General features: G+C 33.3%; 3 protein-coding genes and 1 long non-coding RNA gene across 5 annotated transcripts; 1 reads left to right on the forward strand and 3 right to left on the reverse strand.

Moving 5' to 3' along the window:
- Positions 1–47: 47 nt before the first annotated feature.
- On the reverse strand, positions 48–13,684 carry LOC111003648 (protein smoothened). Of its 2 annotated transcripts, none has more exons than XM_045632841.1 (11): positions 13,553–13,684; positions 9,219–9,864; positions 8,648–8,861; positions 7,914–8,034; positions 7,444–7,522; positions 6,559–6,783; positions 5,442–5,643; positions 4,198–4,368; positions 3,054–3,257; positions 2,469–2,592; positions 48–2,094 (listed from the first exon to the last, which is right to left on the reverse strand). In XM_045632841.1, the coding sequence occupies exons 2-11, from the start codon at positions 9,862–9,864 to the stop codon at positions 1,831–1,833; spliced, it is 2,250 nt and encodes a 749-aa protein (XP_045488797.1). In that variant the 5' UTR covers positions 13,553–13,684; the 3' UTR covers positions 48–1,830. The 2 variants fall into 2 exon arrangements, with proteins under 2 accessions (XP_045488797.1, XP_045488796.1); XM_045632840.1 differs by lacking the exon at positions 13,553–13,684 and adding an exon at positions 10,478–10,597.
- Positions 10,735–13,681, reverse strand: LOC111003637 (pre-mRNA 3' end processing protein WDR33). Its single transcript, XM_022274269.2, has 2 exons — positions 13,553–13,681; positions 10,735–13,477 (listed from the first exon to the last, which is right to left on the reverse strand). Exon 2 carries the CDS (start codon positions 13,457–13,459, stop codon positions 10,871–10,873), a length of 2,589 nt encoding a protein of 862 aa, XP_022129961.2. The 5' UTR covers positions 13,460–13,477; positions 13,553–13,681; the 3' UTR covers positions 10,735–10,870.
- Positions 13,685–15,029: 1,345 nt separating the features above from the next.
- Positions 15,030–23,452, reverse strand: LOC111003790 (cytochrome P450 4c3). Its single transcript, XM_045632961.1, has 10 exons — positions 23,069–23,452; positions 21,970–22,062; positions 21,535–21,645; positions 20,436–20,621; positions 19,558–19,754; positions 19,168–19,222; positions 17,927–18,104; positions 16,622–16,773; positions 15,706–15,888; positions 15,030–15,208 (listed from the first exon to the last, which is right to left on the reverse strand). Exons 1-10 carry the CDS (start codon positions 23,223–23,225, stop codon positions 15,057–15,059), a joined length of 1,464 nt encoding a protein of 487 aa, XP_045488917.1. The 5' UTR covers positions 23,226–23,452; the 3' UTR covers positions 15,030–15,056.
- Positions 16,873–27,284, forward strand: LOC123690112. The gene is made up of 3 exons (XR_006750917.1): positions 16,873–17,246; positions 26,137–26,273; positions 27,169–27,284. It is a non-coding gene; the product is annotated as an uncharacterized LOC123690112 (long non-coding RNA).
- The last annotated feature ends 244 nt before the right edge of the window (positions 27,285–27,528 follow it).

Here is a 27,528-nt window from a genome sequence, read left to right on the forward strand (position 1 = left end):
TAAACAAAAACTCCTTTTAAAGTAGTGTATGAAAAAATAAAACAATGTTACTGACTTGGGTGTTTATTATACAAAACTTACATATAAGGTGTAAAGATAAAAATTTAAAGCTAGCACAGACTTGTATAACCCTAATACAAAATAGTTGTTTCAATTTGGATTTTCAAAAAGTATTTTATCCACAAAATAAATGAATCACAACCTATCTTTACGAATGCTCATATGACATTTCAAAACTTAATACAATTTAAAAATCAGTCACTTCAAAATATAGCCTATATGGCACAGCATTTGATTATTCATTCGCCTATAAAGTTTTATAATTGGTACAACTGTTTCATTAACTAATTATAACTAAACTTAAATAATATAAGGTGGAATTAAACGCAAATTTACGTCTTTCTACAACTGCTATAAGTTTAAAAGCATCTTGATAAATAAGAATAGAAGTTAATAACTTTACTTGAAGTAATAACTTTTAATTTCTTAGTTAGAAACACAGTTGAACATTGATGATCATCAAAGTAATTTAAATTACTATCAAAGTAATTTAAATTACCATCAACGACTCAATTATTATTCTAGTATTTCATCCAAACAGTTGAATGAAATGAGTTGAAAGAGGTAAATTTATATAATAATTAAGGTGTTTATATAAATATTTTGCCAAGAACAAAATTATTTTAGTTAAATATTTAATTGAAAAGGAAAGGAAGGAACGAAATATGTGTTAAGAAAGAACACATACATTACGCTATCCTACCTTTAACCTCCTGATTCATAAAAACTAAATTTTAGTATTTGTGTATATAACAATAATATAATTTATCATACACAATAAAATTAGAATGAGTACTAATGAGATTTTTAAAACAATTGAATGACACTGATTTATATTTAAATCGATATAAAAAATAAATGCATGTAAAGAGTATGTCATGATTATTGTCGAGATTCAATATCAGTCTTTGATAAATGGTAAAATATCAATTTGCTGGTTATTTCCTTAATTACAATATACAATGCTTATAAAAATATTTTATTTCTGCTAAATCACTGAGAGAGGTAAAGTCGAATTGTTATTTGTACTTTATACTTATAATCTAAAAATCAGAATTCACATTCTTTGATATTAAAAAACTACAAAAATACTTTTAGGATTTTATATTTTTCACTGTTTAAATTAAATGTAATGTTTTCAATATCTAAATTTGCTTGATTTCTGAATTTCACAGATATCAATAGGTAAAAAACCAAATAACTATGGTGTGCTGAAATTGTTTTTCATTGACTCATTTCATACAGTTAAGATTCAGAGTGGTTTTAGCACTAACAATTGTCTTTGAATCTTGCCCTAACCACTAACTTAAGTAGATTTTCTACTATAACATTTTCAAATTCATATCAGAAAGTCTTTCAGAGTTACATAGATTTTCCTTTTCGTTAAAATTAACGTAATCACATTGCATTGATTTAACTGATTTTGAATGCGGTCTCGAATTCTGAAAATGCCTATCAATATGCAAAAAATGAATCATACATTAAATATGATGACTATAAAAATATTTTTTATCAAATTATCAAAGATAAATTACATTGATATATTTTATAAAATGCATTCGGATTAACGAATTATTCGCGTAAAATTGATTCGTCACTGTATTTTTTATGTTACAAAAATATTTAACAGCCCCAGCTAAAGAAACGGCCTACGGCTTCAATAAAAATTGCCTGTTTACATATTTCCATAGTAAATACACTAAAAAAATTGGGATACGATTCGAAATATTTTAACCGCTCCCATCAGAAATGCAAATTGCAATTCTTGCATCAATCAAAACTGAACTTTACCTCCTCCCTAGAAGGATCATTATTGGCTACCGCCTTAAGCCAATATCGACTTATCTGGCTCTCGAGAGATGGCGTGCTTTCCTTTCTCGGCGTTCGGCTCTTTCGCTTAGTTTTTGTATGTTTGGTCCTGCGTCTACCCACTTTGGTCTTCATTTCGGCGATTTTGACAGACAGCTGACTGTCGAGAGAGTTACGTCTGGACTCCACGGAGTAATGACGAAGGCTGATGCTGATTTGGGAGTCCTGAAATATATGAATAACATTTAGATACTGCAATATTACATAAATATAAATTGATTTTGGAGATTTAGTTTATAAACCAAAATAATTTTTATTAATTAAGAATAATAATTTTCTTTACATTATGAATTTTTTTTAAATTTATTAATTAATCCTTTTTGACGTAAGTGTATTAGGCTTCACGGCCTATCAGACTAAAATAGAAATAGAACCCAGGACTTCTAGGTTATAGAAGTAGCAATGGTTTAAGTATGTTTCTTTTTAGAACGTAGATAAACAGTTTCCTACATCATTCACATCACAATTATTCAAAGAACATCTAGGTTAAACATAATGTAAATATACTAAATTATGATATAAAATAAAAACATATTTACTTGTGAATTCCGTCGATCCGGCGTGGAGCTGAGCGAATGATGTGCGTGCGTCGGCAAAACTAACGCATCCCGTCTGCGCACAAAACGCGGCAGATTAGCTGCCCATGATGAAGACAGCTCACCACTGAAATCAAATTAACGAGACAAATCAATAATTATCCAAAAGTATCCAAAATTAATTTAATACTTCAGCATGATTCAATGCAAACTTGACATATTTAGGTTTCTTGCTGTATGACATATTTACCAGATTAAGACATCTTATTCTCAGCTGTCATATTCCTTAAAAAATTGTATTAAAGTAATCATAAAGACCTTTCTATAAAGAATTTTATATTGAAGATTATTATAATAGCTAAAAATCTCATATTTAAAAAAAGGCCTGTCAGTATTTTTTTTTATAGAAAAGGGGGCAAACGGGCAGGCGGCTCACCTGATTTTAAGTGATACCGCCGCCCATGAGGGCTCGCGAGTGCATTGCCGGCCTTTTAAGAATTGGTACGCTCTCTTCTTGAAGGACCCTAAGTCGAATTGAATTTGTCAGTTACATTAGCATGTCTTAACTCAAGAAAGCCTTGAAGATACCTTTCATGTTTTGCATCATCCGGGCAGTCAATGGGCGATGTATGATCCAGGCAAAGTCCCACAGGGTCCTGTCGAGAGCCTCCCAAGGAGATGGAGAGCCTTCCGCGTGTCATGAATTCATTCCTGCGTTTGTACGCACGCGCTATCAGCTCGTGTTTTTGCGCGCGACGCGTCATTTCCGCTTCTACCGAACACCCGCATTTTCTGGAAGTAATTATTAAATAAAAAACATATAAAATTATAATATTTGTATAAATTTTTGGGTAATTCTTTAGTAAATGGTGATGTTTTAAAGTATAATCAAGGCTTAATTATTATAATATAGAGTTTGACCAACTCCTCAGATAGAAGTAATCCTGACTTATTTATGGTCCTTCAAGCCGGATTATATTTATTAACACAACTTGACAAGCTGAGACTGATACAGTCTCTGTAAATTACTATGCTAATTTTGTTTAAATTAACGACTTTTACTAATTGATATTAATAATATAATTTACTGACAAATTACATCCCAAGCTTGAGATGTAGTGAGAAACTATGATATAGTAGAGTATAGATCAGTTAAATTTAACATCTTTCTTTATACACTAATTTAAAAAATCTAAATTGCCATTATTTGATGAGATTTTCTGTAAGTTAATAACTAGATGGAACACTGTGACATGGATAAATGTGTGTTCAAGATAGAATTTAACAGTGGTACGGCAACCTAATAAATGCTTAAAAATTGTCTTTGCTTATTCAAAGCTAGTTCACAATTTCATTTAATTACGAGTTTTTATACAAAAGGGGGGCCAACGATCTTGCGAGACGCCCAAAAATAGACACCCGTTTTTAGTGGGTGCGTTGCCGAACTTTAAGGGAGAAGTACGCTCGAATTTTGAATAATTGGAGTTCGTATCTCTCAGAGAACTCCCACAGGGAGTCGATTCCACAGTTTGCCAGTTCACAAAAGAAAATGCCTTGTGAAACGGACTGTGGAACATTTTTTTTTTTTTTTGGAACAAGATCATCTAGGTATCACTTATTCCACGTCAATCAATTCGAACTTGATTCAATTCGATTTCCAGCCATCAAGATGATGTTGGTGAAATTGTCTGGCTATTTGGGCATAATTGCCAAATCGTCGTCTAGTACTCACTTGGCCATATACCGTCGCCAGGCGGCGGCTGCAGCCGGAGTCCACGTCCACGAAGCCATCAGAGCGCCAGCAGCGAAACAACACAAGAGACGCAGTTGAAGAACTGATACCGATGGCCGAGCGCCGTTCGAACATTCCTTTTCTGGTTCTTTTAGGGCTTCGAGGCGGCAACTATTTAACAAATCACAACACATTAAAAAAACATTTACAAAAGGTTTAAGGATTTCGTGTTCAAATCCATGAAGCGTGCTACTTATTGACAAGGCATCTACTACGCATAACGTTCAAATATCTTTAAAAATATTATTTCCACAGGATTTTTTTTATATATTTAAGTAATAGCTGTAATAGTAATAGCTAAAATTATCCAAAAACCCCGAAGCTCTTAAATAAGCTCAACAGCCAAAGTAAAAATCATTTATACACAATGTACACTTATGAACGTCATAAAAGATATATACATAAATGCGTAGAACGGAAGAGAAGAACTGGCAATAAACTTTTCGCCACTCTTTTTTTTTTTGTTTTACACAAAGTTTGTGTAGCAGCTAAGGAGTTGCAGCCCTTGCTGCTACCATTACACCATGTTCCACATAATGTCTTTCGGAATTAATAATAAATTAAATAAAAAAAAAAACATATGTGCAATTCACACATGGTAGAAGTGAAACCTTCAAAAACATTTTTTTTATTATTAATCATATATAAATTAATCATTTTCCATTATCTAAATGTGTGTGTTCTTTTAAAACAGTATATTTTAATGATAAATTTTAATTTATAAGTTTAATATAAATTTTTAATTTGGGAAAAACTAAAACATCGAAAGTTTGAAATTCGATCAAATGAAAAAGCGGCAGTAAAGAGAGGCTGTATAATGCCTGCTATCTCATTTTCTCCCACGTTAAATCATATGATGAATTGATGTTTCTGTCTCTCTTTACCGCTGCATCCGGTTTGAAATCACGACGATTCGAAAGAAGTTTATCTATCTCATTTTCTCCCACGTAAAATCATATGAATTAATGTTTCTGTCTCTTTTTACTGTCGCTTTTTCGTTGCATCCGGTTTGAAATCACAACGATTCTAAAGAAGTTTCACTTCAAAAACAAAGATTTGTCTCAGATAGTCTTAGATCCTCTATCAGCAGGAGGCATGCTGAAATAGTATCACGCACTCTCGTGGGAACAACACACAAATACATAGTTGACATAACTAACATACACAACAGTAAAATAACTCACATAATATTCCTTTTAAAGGCCTCCTTCCAGGATTCCGCATTCCTGAACTCGTAGACGTGACAGGCGAAGGTGACGCAAATGAATACGGCTACCAAAGTAGCGGTTAGGGAACAACGGGTTATGGTCTGACGAATCTTGTTCGCTGCCCGAGGAGATATAACATCTCGGCTCGACACTCGCACTGCTACTAGGGAAACTACACCTGAAATAAAAGACACGCTTTTGAAGCATTTTTAAATAATATTTTTAGCAGTGCTACAACCCTTAATCTTATTTTCTGTATCAATTCCGTGGTACTTTTAAAAAAATCAGATCATACGGTATTTATAGTTGAACAATCTGAATTTACAAATAGCAAAATTTATGGAGAAAAAAATATTAATTATTAAGGTTTATTCGAGTAAACCTAACAATATGTATGGGGTTGCACAACAAAATGTTCCTAATATTATATAGCTTCTTAAAAGTTAGGCTAAGAAAAAGGCGGTCCAAAGTTCGCTCTTCTATACTTCTATATTATAAAAAAGAAAGATTTGTATGTAAGCTTGTCTATATGTTTGTACCGAATTTACTCAAAAATACTGGACCGATTTCTTTTCCTTCAACATTTGAATGCTACGTTATCACTGATTAATAAAACTTTAATTAATATATAATAAAATTTTAATTTAAAAATGTTAACCTTGGGTAACAATAATGTTAAAAAAAAATATTTTCGCCCGTTCAAAGCCGGGATTAGACGCTAGTATAGATGTTTATTCATATTCAAGAAACGCATTTTATATTCTGTTAGCAAAACCTTAATATAAAAGACATTTTAGTTTTAGTTAGTTATTAATATTGTTTTTTTTTATTTTCTCTAGATTAAGGTTCTACATATAGATTAATATAAATATATTTTGTTTTTTATATAACTTCTGGTTATGCACTTCTTGCACTCATCATTTTTTTTTATTTATTGTTTTCTTTTCTTACTCGGGTTGCCTGGAAGAGATCGCTTGTTAGCGATAAGGCCGCCCGTTGCATCCCTTGTAATTTATATATATTGTGTTATTTGTGTTTCTTTCTAGCAATGAAGTGTGAATAAATAAATAAATAAATTTTAGATATTACTCACCTCTCAAAAGGAAATATCCTCCCAATATGAGAACCACAAACAAAGGTGCCAAAAGCAAACCACCTCTCATAGCATGATTCACATAACCCACGAAGCATACTCCGGTGATACTACTGCCGTCGACTTCACCGATGGCCATCGTTGCGATTGTGAGTATAAGCGGTAAAGACCACGCCACTAAGTGAAAATAGGCCGCTTTTTTGTCTATTCGATCTTGGATTTTTCCTGAAAAAAAAATACACTTATCAACAACATGAAAAGTAGTCTGATTTCATCGTTTCAACTAAAAGGCCGTTTAAGTATTACGTAAGCACTATAGGGTAGAGGGGGGCCTATGATTTTTTTATTTGGTGATTACGTCAACAGTAATTATAATTACTTTTTTACACATATTACCCACACATTATCTATGCTTGTAAACAAAATGTATTTTCGAGGATTACTGCAAAAAATTAATATGTTATTTTAGAAAGCCTTGCTGACTTTTGAGACTATTATTAGCAGCACAGTATAAACACAATTTGTCATTGAGACGAAAGACTAGTAATTTATCTATATTATTTAGAAAAATCCAAATAGAAATAATTCATTTTTGTGCATGGAAGTATATGAGGCCAGTAAAATATAGCACACTACATCTTTATACATGACATAAACATAGAGAATAGTGTAATTCAATATACAGTTATCTATATTATACAAGTTTATTAACTGTAACATAACTAACGCATAAAACAAGACAAATTTTTTAAATAGATATAAAATCATTAGTAACTAGTTTATATAAGATTAATATAACAGTTTTTAGTAAGTACATAAATAATGATTTATTATATTTTAGTTGCAGCCTAGTTGAATTAGCTTAATCTAATTAGTAAAACATACCTAACGCCCGGAAGCTCATGTGCCACGCGTATGTAAATATCACGAACCAAACACACGCCGCCATCATGAAATAGTACACCTAAAATAAACAATAAATTGTCATTTATTTAAAAAAACATTTCAATCATCCTTTGTTATATTTTTTGTAGCATTTTTTTTAACAAGTGAAGTTTAAGCCATGTAAAAAAATATAAAGAGACCATTGGTTAAAATAAGGTAGGTTTTTCTGTACAAGGTCTTGTAAGGGTGAAACAATTATTTATTAATAGAGTCATAAAGCTTTATATTTATAAGCTTTATATATAAAAAAATGTGTTTGTGCATTAGATCTTTTCGCTAAAGCATACTTTTGTTATCTTCAAACAATCAAGGAATCCATTTGAAATCTATACTTTATGTTAACTTGTCAAGATAATCAGACTGTCTGTCTATGAATGTGTGTTGAGGCAGGTACATTGTATGTAACTTACCAGTACAAAAACTACCACACAAGATAGATTTTCCTCTGCTGATGGCTCGCCCTGGCGAATCGTTCCATCTTTTGAGCAGACAATATCATCCCTGGACCCCACACCAAATTGTACTAGCCAACTGGAAGTAGAAATAATGTTCATTAGAGATAATAGAGTTACAATATGCTCTATCTAATATAAACATTTTCAGAAACGGCTCAACCGATTCTCTAAGTAATCCCTATATATGTAGGGGTGTCCACACCAAAAAAATGTATTATTTTTTAGAATCTTTTGTATTTACTTTTCTTTGATACACCATACAAAATATACAACCTTTAATTTTCATACACTACAATCAAACCCCCTATTGTTTATGTGTTTATTAAGAACTCGAGAGGTTTATACACAGAAAAACCTAGACTATTTACTCCAGAAAACTGAAGTCTCTGGAGCTTAGCAAATGTTCCATGTTGATACCTACTAAAAGGTATTATTAAGGTAGGCATTAGGAAGCTAAATATAGATTTCTAGCTGTATGAACATGCCAATCAAATAATAATCCAAATAGAGAGATGCTAGCTATCTCTGGAGCCAGAAGGAATCGATTACAGAACAGTGTTAGTACTAGGCTTTCAACCCTGATGTTGTAAAGTAAAAAAGTCAGAAAACGAGGACACATAAGAAACGTATATACCTAAAAATAAATCAATGAACAAAACAAATACATATTTTAATTATAAAACTCATACCCCATCGACGCAACGGCGAAGCAAACATTGATGTAAAATATCACTAGCGCTGGGTATTTATTGGCGCTCCGCCAGTCTATCAGAAAAGTGGCTACGGTGAGAAGGTTCAGGGCGAGACAGGCAGAGGCTCCCCAGGCTACAAGCCTGTGGATTTGTTGGTGTTCATCTTCTGTATACAGGGGATCCCTGCATGGAAGACCACAGCCGGAGATACCTACCCAAGTAAATAGATGGCGTTAATTTGGCAACAAGACTATAACCATTGTACACTTGAAATCTATGAAGGGTTTAATTATTTTCATTCTATACTGATGATGCTTGCATTATTATCTCATAAATGTTGGCACATACCTAAGCCATGCCACGTACTACAAACTTTGTATAGGAAAAAACCTTAAAGACTTCTGGTACCTAATACTATTATTATTAAAACCATATGAAAGATAAAGTTATTACAAAAAAATATCTCAATTATATTATCGGATGTGTGACAAAATAAACATGTCATGATAGTGATGTCGTCTATATTACCATGAAACATACAGAAACAGAAAGGTATAAATTAGTTTACCTTCATAAAAATGCACATTTTTATCAGTATGAATGAGGGGCGGCAGGCATTTCCCTGTCGTATTGAACTTCATCTCGCGAGCAGCATTATCACACTTCGACGGGAACAGGGTAACATTACATTTAAGAAAGGACGGAAAGTACGAGGTATTGTACAAAATAGCACAGGGCTCCATTGTAATCTTGCACATTTCATACGAGGGCAGATACACCATATCCTGACCATTAATTCTTTCACAGTTCGGCATTAGCGTAGCACACAACAGTGGCTGTATAACCGCCCAGCATTTTGGCACATTTATAAGCTCACGATACAACTCCAGTTGATTCTGTATTTTATATTGTGTATCGTAGAATGTTAGACGCACACTCGTTTTATTGTATGGCAACTTCACTCCGAGACAGGTGGTTCTATTAAGCGCTTCACATCGGGATTTGCGCACACAACTGTCGAGTTTAATTTCTCTTTCCGGGAACCACTGAGTGGCTTTCTCTGGCTTGATTAGTCTGAAGTTGGGCGTGCCTTCTATCGGCTCAAGGCGTACAGTAGAATTTTCGTTTTCAGTCAAGCCATTTTTTTCACCTCCACTGTCGTATTGGCTTGCCGAGCACACAGTGATAAACGCCAGCCATTTTACCGCCTCCATCTGTAACAATGGAAACATTGTTAAGGTAACTACAGCCAACTGTGGGTAATAAAAAAATTATATATAAAATGAAAACTACATTTTATTTCTCAATCTCTCTTTATTTAGGTAGAGGGCGATAAATGAAACCCCTTTTAATTCTATCAATTTATTGCTACATTTATAATATGCTTATTTAATATCTGCGACAAAATTTTGATTTAAGAGCAGATAGGTTGGGAACAGGTGTCAGTACGTGATATTTTTAATATAAAGAAATTGTTGACTGTAACGAAATTTAGTTTAAAATACGTGAATTATCTACCAAATCATTGTGACGAATAAAATATTTTTATTTCAAATTAGCCTTAAAACAGTTTAACAATTTACAAAGAATTTCATTGCTATAATATAAATTATATGAAAATTTTGTACATATACATAAACCAAAAATACACAATATGACATACCAATAATATGATGGTACTGACTTGGGTAAAGAGAGGAATAGGATGCTCTTGATTTCTTTTTTAGTAATCTTTATTTGACTAAAACCTCTTTGTAAATCTAAAGGTATAGGGGATGTTTTTTTTAATATCTTTATTGACATAATCAAAAAATTCCAGGTTCTTACTATAAATGTGATGAAATTTCTTCCACTCAAGTCTTCTTCCTGAATCCCTGATAATGTTGTCGCCAATTTTCTTTCTTCAATTCTCTTCGCTGCATCTTTGGAGACAGTTACCTGACATTAAAAAAAGACACATTGAAAATACCATCAACAGTTGAAAGAATACAAATAAAAACAATTCAACTCACCATGCAGCATACATTGAGGCCTGAGGGTAAAACTAAAGAATATTTTTTTTTACATAATATTTATTATGTCTTAGCGTATTAAAAACAAAATAGAAGCCGTCAAAATTATATACAACATTAATTCATTTCAGATTCATTCACCGCAACATTGCTATTACACTTACACTGGAGTCAATAATCTGAAGTCTGGAGGTGACTTAGTATTTACTTAGTTCGGTTGTTTGTTGCCCCTCCGAAAGGATCGGTTCACAGAGCCCCCACGACGACCCCAATTAGGACCACGAGGCGAACCCCTACCGCGAATGCCCCGACCGCTGAAGCCGTTGACACCTCGTCCTCTCCCTCTATCCTGTCCCCTTCCTCTATCCATACCTCGCCCTCTGCCTTGACCTCTATCCTGACCCCTTCCCCTATCGATGCCCCTGCCTCTATAACCTCCCCACCTTTGGTTCTGTCTATAATCCTCATTTTCCCCTTCTTCATTGTAATTCTCCTCTTCATATTCCTGGTCATAACTTTCCTCTTCATTATACTCATTCTCCTGGTTATACTGATCATATTGACCTTTATTGTAACCATTGTCTTGGTAAGGGGTTCGAGGTGGCATATTGTTCATTGACATATTACCCATGGGTGGCATATTGCCCATTGGTGGCATATTTCCTCTTGGCGGCATGTTGCCCATTGGAGGCATATTTCCCATTGGTGGCATTCCACCCATATGAGGAGGGCGCATATGCATTGGACTCATATGCATGGGTGGTCCCATAGGTGGCCGCATACCCATATTTATTGGTGGTCCCATCATTGGGGGCATATTGTTCATAGATATCATCTTACCCATATCTGGGCCATTATCAAATTTCTTAAATTTATCCTGATTTAACTGACTGCTAGTGTCCATTTCATTATCATAATACTGCTCCTCCTCATAATCCTCTTTTTCCTTAGTTTCACCCTCTGTTTCTTCAGTCTCAGGGTCATTACTTGGATACTCAAATGGTGTAAAGTTTTCATCATCTGCATCATCCTCTAGATGTGGCATCATCTCTTGCAGTTCTTCAATTTCCCCTGTAGCTATGTACCTTTTTAATGCAATTGGACCCTCTGAGATAGCTTTTTCAAGTTTGGAACCTGGTTCAACTGGTATTAGTTTTCCATATACAAAAATAGCAGAAGGTTGTATCTGTTGTAGAGGCACAGCCCCTGGCACAGATTCTACTAGCACTTGAGTCAAAGCTTCAGGAGATGAATCATCTATTGATGGTCCATGGTTCCATTGAGCCTGGAAGTTTCTTGGTATGGGTTTACTGTATGGGACTTTCTTTATTTTCTTTTCAAACTCCATTGGTATATGAGTGGTATCTAAATCTAAACCAGGAATAATTTTATCAGTGTCGGTTGAAAATATTTCCACAGTATCTTCAGGTCCCATTCCAGGGATAGTTCCAGGTTCTTCTATTTCACTTTCATCTTGCACTCCTGGTGGTAATGTATTTAAGTTATATTTATCTCTCATCTGATCACCTGGACGATTTCGAGTCCAAAACTTTGATGTGTGGTCATTTGAGCCGGAGCACAATATGTGACCTAAAGGATGCCAAGCCATTGTCCATACAATTGATTCATGTGCACCTTCTATACAACCAACTTCTTTATCAGTGCCAACATTCCAAAACAAAATGGCTCCATCAGACCCACCAGAACAAAATAATCCTTCGTGTGTTGGATGCCAAACCACACTGGATGCTTCTTTTTTGTGCCCTCTAAATATTTGTAATTCAGTGCCTAGTTTTCTTATATCAAATAATTTAAGTAAATGATCTCTCGATGCTGTTATGAGCCAATTCCCATTATCATTCCATTTTAAGTCCATAACTGTTGATTTATGTGCATGGAGAGTACATAGAGCTGTTCCAGACTTAGGATCCCAGAGTTTTATAGGTTGTTGATTATCTTTGCTTCCAGATACAATAAGAGCCTTAGTTGGGTGCCATTGGACACATTTCACATCAGCACCATGGCCTCGCAAGATTCTTTCTTCTTGACATCTATAAAAGTCAAATATTCGTAGTGTACCATCATCAGAACATGTAACTATTTTTGAATCACTAGGGCTAAAACTTATTCCTCGCACAGCCTCTTTGTGTGCCTGATACATTTTAACATTGTTCATGTTGCTTTGCCAATACTTAATGAAGCCAGAATGGTCTCCAGTTACCATCCAGCCTTCTCCATGCGACCATACCATAGACCTTACAGGAGAGTCATGGGCTTGTAGTATTGTTTCAAAGTTAAATGTCAATCCATTCCATAATGTAAATTCACCAGATGAAGCTCCTGTTATTAACCTCCGTCCTTCGGGCGTCCATGCAACAGCGAAAATGGGACATCTCATTTTGTTTGTTGCTGTTTTAACAAATCGAGTGGTAACTGCATTAATAGGGTTGTCAGGGTAAGATGGAGGAGGAAGTAAGTCAGGAGTATACATAGCATCCGGCTGCAACACATGCCTATCTCTCCAGTCTCGCTGCCAAACACGACATTCGAGAGCCTTAATAATAGAAGAGTTATAATCTACAGTTTTACGCATGACAGATTTACGCAAACGTTTACCGTCGAAATCATCTTGTGTCATATTGAGTGGACCTTGAGGTGGAAAACGCATCTGATATGTGTTGAAAGGCCTAAAGTTAGGGCGAATATTGTTTCGACCCGGCGGACCCATTGGAGGCCCCATATTTCCCATGCCAGGGGGCGGCATGGACATATTCGGTGGTGGGTTTCCGAAATCCATGATTATAACTTCAGATACCTAGTTAAAGAAATTACCTGATTATATTTATTTTTAGGATAGTCATAACAACTTAGTCCAGTCACCAAGTCTTACCTTGTATCATGAAACAACGCGGAACATTATACACAACTCCTGGCACCTCACAACACTTTTGAAATTAATTATGTTACATGAAATACAGTGATATTTAGAGTTTAAAAACAAAATTCACAATATAACCTAAATAAATTAAGAAAAACGGAATGCTACCGATTTCCAAACGTCCAACAAATTAAAGCAGCCATGTTATGTTTTCGGTGTTGTCATTTGAAAAACTGTAGTGGAAATTATAAATATGTCTTTTACAGTAGTACATGTAATAGTCTGTGGTTGCTTAAAATCATAAACGATCACGATCCCTATATTTAGTAGAAATTTCTTGGATTGAAAATACTTGGGAACCGTACTAAAATAATAGCAACGATAGAATATAATTTTTAACGCCGTCCTAAAGTGCAAAAGCAGATTTGGTGATTGTGAATTCTGTTAACAACGACTTGTTCAGACATGTGAATCAGATCATAAAAGTATGATCACTCCATGGCATATATTCACACAATGTTTCCCGAGCTTAAATGTATGTTGGTAGTCATACCCGCGGGTAAGTGTCATCATCGGTCGTCGAGGCGTAATATGAAATGTAATCCTGTATCACCTCGATGTCCGTTTCACAACTAAGCGCATATTAATGCACTTTTTGGCTCGCACCGCCACTATGTGAAATTGTGACTGCTAGCTCATTAATTAACAATTTCCGAACTAATTTGACTTAGGGTCGTTTAAGAGCGTGTAGACTAGCAAAATTCATAATTCCACCCATGTGTCTCTCTGCGCCTGCTTTAGTGACAAACGCAATCACCGGTGCGGCGCAGAGGTTGCGCATCTATAGTAATTCAAACATCACGTAATTAGACCAAATCAAAATCTACAATGAGTGATTTTGGTTATAGCCCGATCTTATAATGTTTGCATAGGTACCTATATCAAATCAAATGAAATCAAAAATCATTTATTCATATTATAGGTAACATAATGTATACTTATGAACGTCAAAAAAAGAAATATACATTAAATGATTCTAATTTTACATTTACTGCCAGTTCTCAAATCAAGGGCGTACTGAAGAAAAGAACTGGCAATAAACTCTCCGCCACTTTTTTTTATCGCCAAGTTTTTTTTACACAACGTTTGTAAGGAGCTGCAACCATTACACCAGGTTCCATATCTTGAGTAATAAAAAATAATAAAATAAATTAAAAACAAAGATTTGTCCTCTATCAGCAGGAATCATGGTGAAATAGGAGCACGCACTTACATACTCGTGAGAACGGCCCCCTCGCCATAATTTAGGGAAAGAGACAACCCGACGCATGGGTATAATAAAATTAAGAACAATATTTATACATATGTTTTCAGCAATCGTTTGTAAGATGATCCGTCATGTCATGTTAAAAACGCAAATTTTTTATTTTTTTATTTCACTACATTTTTCTATCTAAAATAAAAGACTATGTAAATAATATGTATAATGTATTCAATAAAATATTTAGTAACGATCTTAAATTCTTTTTTCAATTGTTATAAGATGGCCAGAAACTGGTATTAAAAGTATTTCAATTTTCAATCTGTTGCATATGTTTGAAGATACTTTGTAAGATCTGAGGACGTTCGCCAAAATACTCTTCATTGCCAACATTCCAAAATGCCTACCTGCAAACAATATTGGAATAAAACACTCAAGAAATATATACAAATTACAAAAAAGTAATGCCACGTTGTCCTTTTAATACTCTTGATTATGTTCTAGTAAAACAATAGTAGGAATTATCTTATTGTTTAAGACAATGCAAGATTCATTTTGAACAATATGAGCTAAGCCATATTGATATTATATATTATTAAACGTATACTTTCTATATACGTATTCTTTATACGTTAACTAATTTTAAAGTGTAAATATTCAACGTACAACGTCATCTAATACAATACTTAAACGGTTGACGTAGTTCACAGTTACGAAAAAAAGATACAGAAAGTGTGGACATATAAAATAATTTTAATCTCTTGTATTTCGTGATTTGGACAAATTTAATAGTTACGAGTTATATTAAGATTACTATTCCATTGCTCGTTCTAAAATGACAGATCTCAGTACTCGTCACAGATTATCTTTATTATGCTTCTGAGAGAAAAATATAAATTTATACCTATACAATTTCTGGCCCCATAACTGAACGGGATAAAGGAACATGGATGTCTATTCACGCTATTCTCTGGTAAAAATCTGTCTGGATTGAAATCCTCTGCGTCTGGTCCCCAAATCTTCTTCGATCTGTGCAATATGAAAGGCAGTATTGCACAACCAACGCCAGCGGGTACTGTACACGTAGCTGAAAATAAATAATCATGCAAGTCATATAACTAACAGTTTCTATGTTTTGAAATTTGTCAATTATTATTATTATTAAATTTTAATTAATCCTTCAGTTGAATCTGTCTAAGAAACAACATCTGGCGAGTCAGCTCGCATAATAAAATATGCTTGTATTATTTGTATCTCATCAGTACGGGCGTTATTAGAGCCACAATTACCATATATATTTTATTGACGTTAGTGGGTCCATAATCCCCTTAGCAAGAAAGAAGAAAGACGAGATCTCCTTATCTTGGAACGAAAGATTCTTCGAAGAACCTTTGGTACTGTTTGGGAACGCGCGGTGTTTGGTGTATTCGTTACAATGCAGAATAATAGGGGTTTTATTCTGCATTGTAAATTGGAAGAGGGAAGCACTGGATAGATTGCGATGGCGAAGTGTACTTCAGGGGGCTAAGGCCCACAGGGGGCTCAATTAATGATGATGATGGGTGGAGAATATCAAAAAGTAATTTTGTTTAGCTAGCTGTCAATCAAGACATATTTGCAGCCCTAGTATAGTCTATGATTTGTCTTAATGCGTCACATTTCACTCACGGTGTCCTCTATCCGAGAAAATGGAGTGAGCAATTTCTGCAAAAGACACCGTAATTAACATAGCTTCAATTCGGTATGAAGTGTTTTCTTTAAATGTGTAAAAGCTATGTTAATAAAAGACAACTAATATTATATTAGTACAGTGAACATACAAAGTTTAAGTTCCTTTTGCGTCTCCCTTCCAATGATTGGCACGACTGTGTACAATCGCATCGTTTCTTTAATCACTCGCTCAAGATATTCCATTTTATTTAAGTCTTCTTTTGTTGGAGACCGCATTGAATCGCCAAAAATGCTTTGTAGTCTGAAATACAAGTATATTGAGGCAAATATATATATATGTAAGTACATATATATATTTGTAGTACTAGTGATGAATATTAATTACTTTAATTAGGGTTAGCGCATATTATTTATATGCGTTTATTAACACTTTAATATTTATTACAGAGCCTTATAAAACCTACACATCTTATTTGATGATGAGATGATCTTACATTTCTAAACATATTACTTATATGTAGAACCTATGTACCTACATATAAGTTAAATTGTATCTTAAATTATAAAATCGTGATATTAGAAAACCACTGTGGTTTTTATAATGTAATAGAAGTCATGTGATAGGAGCGTGACAAATGTATTTAAAGTCGTTTTTCATTTTTTATGTTGGTTAACGTTAGGCTATTTGATAAATGACTGGGTAGTTTTAGACATTTAATAGTCGCAGTAGCAAATATCTTAACGTCCGCCGGTCCTTCCGCCTTTACAGATCAGGTATGTCTGCTCATCTCATTATTTTATGTCATCTTGAAAAACTTTTTGAAGTTCTACTTCTTTTGGCGTGTTAGGGAAAATTATGAGAGTAAATTTTTCGATGCGCGCTCATCGTCAAAAAAATTCGGCACCCTGAAGTATTAGTCAATTGTGTAGTTTATTAATTAGTAGTTTTTTCTATTGTTAGTTTTTCTTCCTTTTTTCTACAAACGTAGACTAAGATTATTGAAAAGATTTTTCTCTTATTAGACAAAGAATTATTACTTCTCACGATTTTTTTATTTATTTATTTCCTCATAGATATTCTTAATAGTTACTTAGTACTACTAACACTATAGAAATACATAATAGTACCTTAATTTATTTAATATGTATTTCATATGGGGTTCGCACCATGTTACAAATTACGCGGCTATATTACATGTTGTTATTTTCATAAAAGCTTGCATATACATATTATACTGTTGTTTAAATGACGTTTAGATGGCTAATGGCGACGTGTATATTATATTAAGTTTCTCATGTAATTTTTTTTGTAATGACAAATAAAGTTCTCTAAAAATTAAATTTGGTATAAACTAGTTAATTTACATCTTCGCTAGTATTAGCGTCGTGTATACCTTTATTTTTAACGATAGTCTAAAAACGACTGTGCGGTGTGCCTGTAATATAATACTCACTCCTCATACACAATATCCTGCTCTCTGTTATGACTGCCCAAAACAAGCAGAACGTAAGAAATAACATGTGCTGTAGTGTCATTGCCAGCTATAGTTATAGAATCGATGTGCTCTCGAAGTTCTTCGTCCGTAAAGTTGGCATTTCTCTCCAATAACAACTCGAGCAGATCCTTGCGGCCTATAAAATTAATAACATATTAGAACATAGGTAGTTAGCTGTAAGTAATCTTGCGATTGTGACCTACGTAAGTAAAAGTTATGCATTTAATCCGGATATAACAATTGTTAGTATTTTTTTTTTATAGAACAGTATGCGATATCATTCACTTTCTATGAACGAAACATACTGCCACAGAATTGTCATATATGTCAGAAAGATGAACACCACAAGAGGCAGTTCCCGCCATCAGGCGGTATCCGACTTGCCCAAGAATCATCAAGTCCCTTTCTTTGAAAGAGATTTGACATTTCCCTGCTGCCAAACTTGTCAGCCACAGATCCACCTGATCACGTGCTTGTTCTTTCTATAGACGAATATACACAACCTATAAAATAGAGTTGAACCTCTAAGTCGGCAACCTGGAAAACTTGAATAGTTTTGATCTCTTCCCTACAAGCCAATACATTCGATTACTCGAAATCTCTATTAGCCAAACTAATCTAAGAATGCCGTTAAATAATAAAAGTGAATGATTAAAGGGAGGACCTCTGTATCTCGAACATAGCATTTAACATATTGTCAATATGTGAGGAACATGTATCTACATAATAATATAGTTATCTGCTGCATTTTTTTTATAACACCACGCCTTTTATTTAACATTTATTAGTATTTTTTGTAGGTACATGATCTTTACGTATAACATCAAAACAATGTATACAAAATATTGAAAAGCTATTTTATTATATATATTTTAAAGAGTGGGTATGGAGTTTCTTGCCAATTTTAAAAAAGTTTTAACCTCTAATGTTGTCTTTCAAAAGTGGATTTTTTATAGACCCAATTGAAATAAATGATTTGACTTTTTTACTTTTCTCTCTCTCTCTCTCAATAATAACTCAATAATTAACGAGTCAATAATTCAGAGTCTCACTCAATAATTAACGAGTTGCTTATAATGAAAATAAGTTATAAGACTTGTGAAAATATTATTATTATATTCCATTAGTCGACTAACTAAACGTCGAAATTTTTTGTCGAAATTCAGAGGTTCTAATGTTAATATTTTATAAAACTATACCTTTAGGTGTATCCTTTCCATTTTTGTTAAACGATGCCCTCTTTTCTGTAACGACCTGAAAATTGTATTTTTAATTATTAATATTTCTGCTCAGAATACTTTACAATTTTGTAAATAAGGAGTAGTGCTTTCAATTATTGTTCTTATCAAATTCCATCCATTCCATCAGAGCGATCGATGGAATTGTTGGATTAAATTAATTGTTTCGGGACGGGACTAATCTCCTTAGAAGATACTTCCAATAAACGCAGATATGTATCTGGACCATGCTTCTTCCTTACGTCAAAAATGTATACCTAGTTCCAATTCAGGGTCATAGGTTTGAACCCTGGCCAAACCAATGGCATTTGAACACTACAGAATTATAATTTTTTTAAATATTAAAATAACCTCATCAGTAAATTTGTGGGTATAATCAATATTTTCTTTCTGTATTTTGGAATACGATGTCATATTAAACAGTGGCTCCGGTTGCAGCCATGCTTTGAAAAGCCTCATGCTTATAATGGACATGACGACATGGCGAGCGCGCAGGTAAGGCGTGTCTGGATTGTTTTGGACGTCCATCTTCTTACCCATTGCTGTTTCTGTAATATTCAACTGTGATAAGATAAAGAAACAGGACTAATTGTGAAAAACTCTCTAATTGTTCTCATTCCTAGGGTCGTGTGTTATGAAACCTAAATGACATGTTTCAGGCCCAGGCGGCCGACGATTATCTCTTTCTTCCAATTAAACAAATAATGTATTATACGGCACTTAGCTATTTCGAATTAATACAGTGATGTTGCAGATTATAGTATCCGTAGGTTCAATAGCAAAAGAGTTGTATTAAATTAGCTGACCTGGCGAAATTCGTACCGCCAATACCTATAATAGTATCGACTAAAAGTCAATTAATGTGTTACAGATTAGTTGAAGCTCATTTATGATTTTATGAATGTAATACAATGAATCCAAAATAAATATTAAGTTCACCACTTTGTTAAGACGATAACCTAAAATGATTTATTTAAGTACTTTGATAATTTTCCTTAGTTTACACAAACTTTTTGAACGCACGCATTAATATTTGACTTCTTTTAATTACTGACGTTATTTTATATTTTACTACAATACGCAGCGATCCTAATATTTATCTTGTCAATTCGGAACCTATATTAAATACGTTCTATAATTTGAGGGCCTCCCATATACGATATCAACAGTTCTAACATGTCTTTGTTTTATATATTAAGATATTTTACGATTGATGTACTAATACTCACCAAAAACAATATCCAGAGTACAAGAAGTGACATATTTAAAAACATCAAACTCGTGTTGTCCAACATTTTCCCTCAAACGTTTGACTAAAAACGTTCCTTGTTCACCAAATATATCAATATAGTCTTCAATTATACGGTTATGAAACACCGTTAATAGTAATTTACGATGCATTCTCCATAATTCAACTGTAATTTTAAAGAAATAAACCTTCAATAGGGCAATCATGACATTGACAAGATTAATTATTTTACAATTTAATCTTATGTAGATTTTTTAAAATATAATAAGGGGCCAAGCGATCCTGCGGGACGCCCAAAAAGGGCAGTCTACGTAGCCCATAGGCACCCATTTTTAGTGGGTGTGTTGTCAGCCTTTAGAAGTACGCTCGGATTTTGAATAGTTGGAGGTCGTATCTCTCAGGGAAGACCCCGCCGGTAGTTGATTCCACAGTTCGCTAATTCGCAAAAGAAAATGCCTTGTGAAACGGACTGTGGAAAATTTCCAGCCATTAAGGTGGATTATGGACTTTTTCCTCAATACATTTAATAAGCCTAATAAGGCTTCCTTGTGACTATACAGTCATCTAATATATATATGTATATATATATAGACTGTTTTTTCGTTTATAATAGCGCTTACTAGGATTTTCCTGCATTTACAATCTATGCCTTCGATTTGCTCCACCGAACGACCGAATAATATTAAGTAAGTATAATAACAATGAGATGAAACGATTCTGAACTTAAAATAAGTTTCTTAACTTTTCTTTCTTCGGATTCAGTTTTCTTAACGTTTCTTGGCAAACAATTTGTTGCGTTTTCCTCAATTTCATGAATTAAGTACCCCCTAAAAACCCCTTGAACATCTTGTTTCCCCCTAAATTTGGGGGGGAAAACTCCAAGTTGGCATCATTGTCGACAGTGTCCATGGGCTGTCACTTAGCATCCGACCATTTTAAAAATAAATATTCTAAGAATATAAATGCGAAATTCTATATAATTATATGTTACGTGTTTATGTAAACATATTTAAAGGCATAAAGTTATAACTATTGCAATAAAATAAAATAAAAGTAATTAAATATAATTAAGTTAATACCTGGAGCGACGAATAATCCATTTCCTAACCAAGCCTGTAGGAATCTATACGAAGAGTCTTTCTGAAGGCAGTTGTCTAGGATCTTCTGTACGTCTTCAGGGTTAAACGGAACTGTAAGTTATTTAAATGTATGTTACCCTAAGCTCCAGTTTGGCACCCCTAGCAAAGTTTAAGTACAAGGCTTTTATTATCATAGACATTAATACAATTATTCATATATTTTTGTTATTCACGGCTTCGAATCTCTTCGAATCAACCGGGGACCAGAAAAAGATGCCCTTAACGGAATAATGTGACGCGCAACCGAAACATGTGACGCGCAACCGAAAAATGTGACGGTACATATTTTTCCAACGCCGGTAAAGAAATATATTTTAATTCAACTTCAAAAATATATTTTCAAATTGACTTAAACACGTTTATAAACTTTCATACCTATATAGAGTGAAGGACCAATCCATACTTTGTTGATGGTACTCGGAGATTTCTCAAATAAAGACCCAAGTTGTTTAATATTATTCAACAATCCTGAAAAATTTATAAAAATAATTCCCGACTAAGGCACAGAACATACTCAAAATTTCAGGTACAATAAAGTCTATGTTTTATAGACAAAAGAACTAAAAAAGATGTCAACGCGTAAGATTATTATTAATGCTTATCTAATTATATACCTCCTCCTGGGGTTTTGAAATCATATACCATTCCCAAAAAAATAATATATGTACATTAAAAAATAAATATAATGATTACATCGTCGGAAGAGTTATTTTGTTTATTTATTAAACATAGTGCCATAAGCCTAATAAGTAATGATAAAAGGTTTTATTCAAAAGGGTTTTGATACAGGTGATCCTTTTATGACAAATGATCATGCAAAGAGCAAAATAGAAGTAGTAGTAGCCATTATATAAAAAAATATAACGGCTACTAGAAACCCCCTCTTTATATGCGAGGTGAAAAGCATTTGCGCAAGTCTCCGAAATTAGCAGAAGTATGTTGAGCTCGACCCACACCAGAATCTCATCTTCAATACCCATCAAGAACACACCTTCACAAAGCTACGTTTGAAAGCATTCTTCCAGGGAGCGAGGTACTCAACAACATATTATTGTAATTATAACATTGATAAATAAATAAAATCTTATACCTATACATATTTTAAAACAATTTAATTAAAAAATTAATAAACAATTTTTAAATCATAATGCACCTTATTTATGCATCTGTTTTTTAAATTATTTGTTATTTTAAATTACACCTCATATGTAATATTTACACGGTTTAAATACACCATACCTATGTTACATGGAACAAAGACTCATATATTAAAATACAATACTATTTAAATTAAACAAACCATTTAAATTGAATAGAAGTAAAATGTACATTAATAAATCGGAATAGGGCATTTGTAAATCAATAACAGATTTATTCATTTGTTTTTGTATATTAGAATGCCTATAATTAAAAAGGAAATGTTATATTATAAATTTATTCACGATAATTAATAAAACAAGCTAGGGTAACTTACTTTCCGGTCCACCAATAAACCAATGCGTGTGTCCCAAAACAGGCAGACTCCCTACATTCGGTAGCGTCTCCGAAAAATCATATATCGCTTTCCGCGACCAACGAAAATAAACATAATAAATAAAAACAATCACGCACACAAATAAAACTATTAACATTTTTTTAAATACTCAACAGACACGTGTCAAATATCAGGAGAGTACCGGCGTAATGGCACTGTGTACCACGTTATTAGCAGTTAATCATGTAACGTCGTCAGTCAATAAGTAACATGCTAAAAAGTTAATAATTTGTGTGCACAAACTTCCGAAGTTATTGCTCATTGCTGGGTGCCCTTTCGAAAGAAAAGGAGAAATCAAAATCCAGCAAAAATCCTGTTAATGAGTTATATTTTTTCTTTTGAGTTTTATTGTATTAAGCTGAATATCTCAATAGACATCTGGTTACAACACCAAGCGGTGGAGAGGAAGACCATGTGCGCGGTGGGCTGATGACTTTAAAAAAAAAACACCGGTCCTCTGTGGCAAACACTCCCAGGGGTAGGAAGCACTGGAAATAGCTGGAGGAGGCCTTTCTGACACAAAGGCAAGCTGTACAAGAGGACAGCTGTGGAACAAAACCTTCTTATAGAACTTTTTTTAATATACATATATATTTTTGTAAACTTTCTCTTGTATTAGATGAAATAAAGGAATTGAAATTGAAATTGAATGCTCAAAATCTTAAGATAATATGATTTATATAGAGACGTGTTCGATAAAATCTTAGTCATCTAGTCTCTAGGGTTGTCCACCCTTCTTTTTGAATTTTCTGAAGCTCTGTTAGTGGCGCCGCACAACTTCCTCCACTCACTCGCGTCTTCGGCAAGCCTCTTCGCCTGGGTGATGGTAATACCTGTAACGGCCTTTATTTGATCGGTGCAGCGAGTAGGGGATCGGCCTAGGGAGTTGTTCCAAACATTTTGGATCTTGGTCAGTTACAAGTCCAAAAAGTCTCAGGATGCGTTGGTATCGAAGGATTTTTGTATCTGTAAGCGTCTAAGTATGGTCATATTTGTTTCCTTAGTTGTCCATATGATATCCTGAGAGCTCAATAATAATTCATGATATTATAAGTTACATTATTTAACACCGGCTCTTCAAGACTATTCCCTCATAATTAGTTAAGTTTTCTTCCTTCATTCGTTTTGGTATTAATAAAACCTTAAATAGAAAAGCGTAAATTTTGTTTTGTCATATTTTCGTGTATTTTTTAAATTGTTTTACAACGTATAAATAAGTACGTAAAGTACATACTTTAAAAAAAACATAATAAAATTTAATGAATGCCATATTTTACTAAATGTCAATACAAACTATAGTAAGGATAACGTTTTAGTGACGATCAAATTCAACATTACGAGAATTTTAACATTAGAATAGTGACTTCAGAGTAAATATTTGTTACAAACTTGTGTGTTGATGACAGTTGATTTCAAGAACGAATAAACACAATTCAAATAATCCTTGTAGAAACACTTATTTTTACTTCACGATAGGTAAAACGGAATATCACATATCATTTTGTATCTGATAATGGATATTAGAATACCAGTAGACATTTTTAATATTAAGATACTTTGATATATTATTTATCAATGATGATTTTTTTCTGATTTAAACACCAAAATGTTTCTGGTAATTTTATTTTATTGTGTGCTTAACATATCTTACATATGTTTTAATTATATTTTTTGTAGTTCTGTTTACTCTAATTGTCATACATTTTAGATGGAAGATTTTGTAAAATAATCAGTAGATATAGAATGTATGAACCAATCAAATGTTTACTAAATATTATGATATTGTATGCGCGGCAACTCTCATCCCAAAGGCCGTAGGTTCGATCCCAATGTGCTTATTTAACATTCGCTCGCTACACTGAAGGATAGGTACATCGTGAGCAAACCGGCTCGTCTTGCACCCAAAATATAAATATCAGGCACTGAACGCTAATCACCTATTTGCCCATTAGATTGACAAATTATACAGAGATCTAAGACCTATAAAGGATTTAGCCGTTAGATATTGATATAAATTATGCAAGTGTTTTGATTTTGCATTCGTTTGTTTCAAATATTATGGCGCCGAGGGTTAAGGATCATTTCAAAAATCGGAAGCTTTTCAAGAATACTAAAGTCAAATTTATATTATTTGTGGATTAAGACAGACATTTTTTTAGTGTCGTAAATGTTCATAGTAATAAATATGAATAAATTTTCATTTATTTTATTCAAATGCGGTACTGTACATGAATATGACTTCCACATAGAGACACAAGCTGCAATCATTAATCATTAAGAACATTTAAAAGACACTTAAAACGATTTCAATCATATCCCTGATCGATCGTTGTTATTTTATCCTCATTTATATAATAATATTAGGTACTTACATAGGAAATTGGCGTGTTGTAGGGAGGAACAAAAAGTAGATTTATTAAAATATAATATATTTAATTAAGCAAAGTATGCACTTTCGCAATCTTATTAAAAAAAGCTTTAGGCCTGGAATATAATATAATAGTAATATTCTATGATTTATAGTTTGTATAAATAGTATTTGTACAGATCTTAAGGATCACTCATCAAAAGAACGTAAATGTCTTATTCAATATCTAAGTATTTATTCTAGAAAATATAACTTAATACAATGTTTTATTTATTACTATATTTTTTTACGGTAAATTACAAATTAACGGATTAAAATAAAAGAAACTACATATTACGTTATTAAAAAATTTAGATTCACTTTAGTTCTTGTTATTTTGTTTTTCACATGTTTTATCTTCATAGAGTCGTGTACTAATTTCGTTTATTTGTATGATTTTTTTTAATATTATTCGCTTAAATCAGTACAATAATTTAAAGTCTCTACGTAGGTAACAGTTAAAATAGCCGCTACTTTTAATGACATACTTGCATTTGGTTTTCTTTTACGTAATCTGTATTACCTCCCCCCTTCATCTTGTCCACAAAAGTAAGAAAAGGTCTCACAAATAATGTTATGTAAACGTATTAATTTGTTGCAGGAATCCTCGAAAATGCATTTCGTATTCAAGCAAAAACAATGTGTGGGTAATATGAGTAAGAAAGTAAATAATTACTGTTGACGTAATTACCAAACAAGAGTGCCCAGGGTGCTTACGTAATGCTTGAAGCCCCTAAGGTAAAAAACTAAAGAGTGAAATATGATTGGTAAATTGCAAGAAGTGCATAATCAAATCAAATAAAAAAATATAGAATCAGCAACGATAATCTAATATAAAAAATAAAATAAACTAAACTAAATAGATTATCTCACTGATTAATTAATTACGATGCAATACAATATAGTAAGAAATAAAATAATTACAAAAGACATAGTAAATTTTTTGATTTTCTACTTTTAATTTTTTGTGCTCTAATAATATTGTTGAGTTATACTATTCGGTGCCCGTAAGTAGTATGCAATGGTTCGTCCTTGGGTTGATGGGGTTTCTAAACGGGCGATGTTTTTCTGCAATTGATGGCTGCTCTATTGGCAAGTAATTGCCCGGCCATCACAAAAATATTTTAATGCAGCTGATGGCCGAACAATATATGGCTGGGGAATAGGAAACTTTATGTCACATAAGCATACACTGTGCCATAACAAAGAGAGTGACTGAAACAACAATAGAAGTGGCTGTGCAATATTGCAGTGGAATTTGTTAGCCTAGGTATCATCCGGCAACCCATCGGCCATAAGTTCTATACAAAACATGTTTGGTTATATGGCCGGGACATTACTGCGGCCACTGTGTTGCAGCCATAAATTGCAGCAAAATATGGCCCGTTTAGGAGCCCCATTATAGGAATATGTATTTTCATTGCACCGTGCAGACTAATATGTTTAGTACTGTACATAAATATTTGCTTTACATACTCCCGACCATGTTTGAATGGTCAAAATATGCATGGGCTAATAACTGTTTCGTTTTAATCGATATGTTAATATTTATCTTCTCCTGATTATATTATTAGTTTTTGTATGTAAACTGTTGGTTATGTAAATTAAAAAAAATATGTAATCTATTTCGTAGTCTTTACAGCAGCTTGCCATGCGAGAAACAATAGCGGTGGCCACTTCGAATACGCCTGCGAAGATTTTTTAGTAGATGGTAGATGCAACAGCGTACGGCGTTGACGTGATGTATTGAAATGTTTTTTTTATAAATATATTTCTCATGTAAGTCAGATGTTTGTTTTTAATAAGAGTATACTTCTTTAAACCTTGTAATTCTGGATGTAAGCGGCATTGAGTATGTTTTTAAATCCCACCGTGAATGAAACCTGGACCATTCACATTGCATATAGTATTAAATAAAGGTCATGTAAATGAGAAAAATATTACAAAAAAGGTTCAATGTCAATATCGAATATTCAATAGATATTTCTGATAC

This window comes from Pieris rapae, chromosome 21 (genome assembly GCF_905147795.1).
Source record: "Pieris rapae chromosome 21, ilPieRapa1.1, whole genome shotgun sequence".
NCBI classification, from domain to species: Eukaryota; Metazoa; Arthropoda; class Insecta; order Lepidoptera; family Pieridae; genus Pieris; species Pieris rapae.

Coding starts and splice junctions, on each gene's coding strand:
- LOC111003648 (XM_045632841.1), bottom strand. CDS start 9,864: ATGGAGGCGGTAAAATGGCTGGCGTTTATCACTGTGTGCTCGGCAAGC. Junction 6,784..7,443: donor CATGAGCTTCCGGGCGTTAG/GTATGTTTTACT, acceptor TTTTTTTTTCAG/GAAAAATCCAAGATCGAATA. Junction 4,369..5,441: donor GCCTTTAAAAGGAATATTAT/GTGAGTTATTTT, acceptor TTTGTTAAATAG/TTGCCGCCTCGAAGCCCTAA.
- LOC111003637 (XM_022274269.2), bottom strand. CDS start 13,459: ATGGATTTCGGAAACCCACCACCGAATATGTCCATGCCGCCCCCTGGC.
- LOC111003790 (XM_045632961.1), bottom strand. CDS start 23,225: ATGTTAATAGTTTTATTTGTGTGCGTGATTGTTTTTATTTATTATGTT. Junction 21,646..21,969: donor TGGTCCTTCACTCTATATAG/GTATGAAAGTTT, acceptor AATAACTTACAG/TTCCGTTTAACCCTGAAGAC. Junction 15,209..15,705: donor TGGGGCCAGAAATTGTATAG/GTATAAATTTAT, acceptor TATTGTTTGCAG/GTAGGCATTTTGGAATGTTG.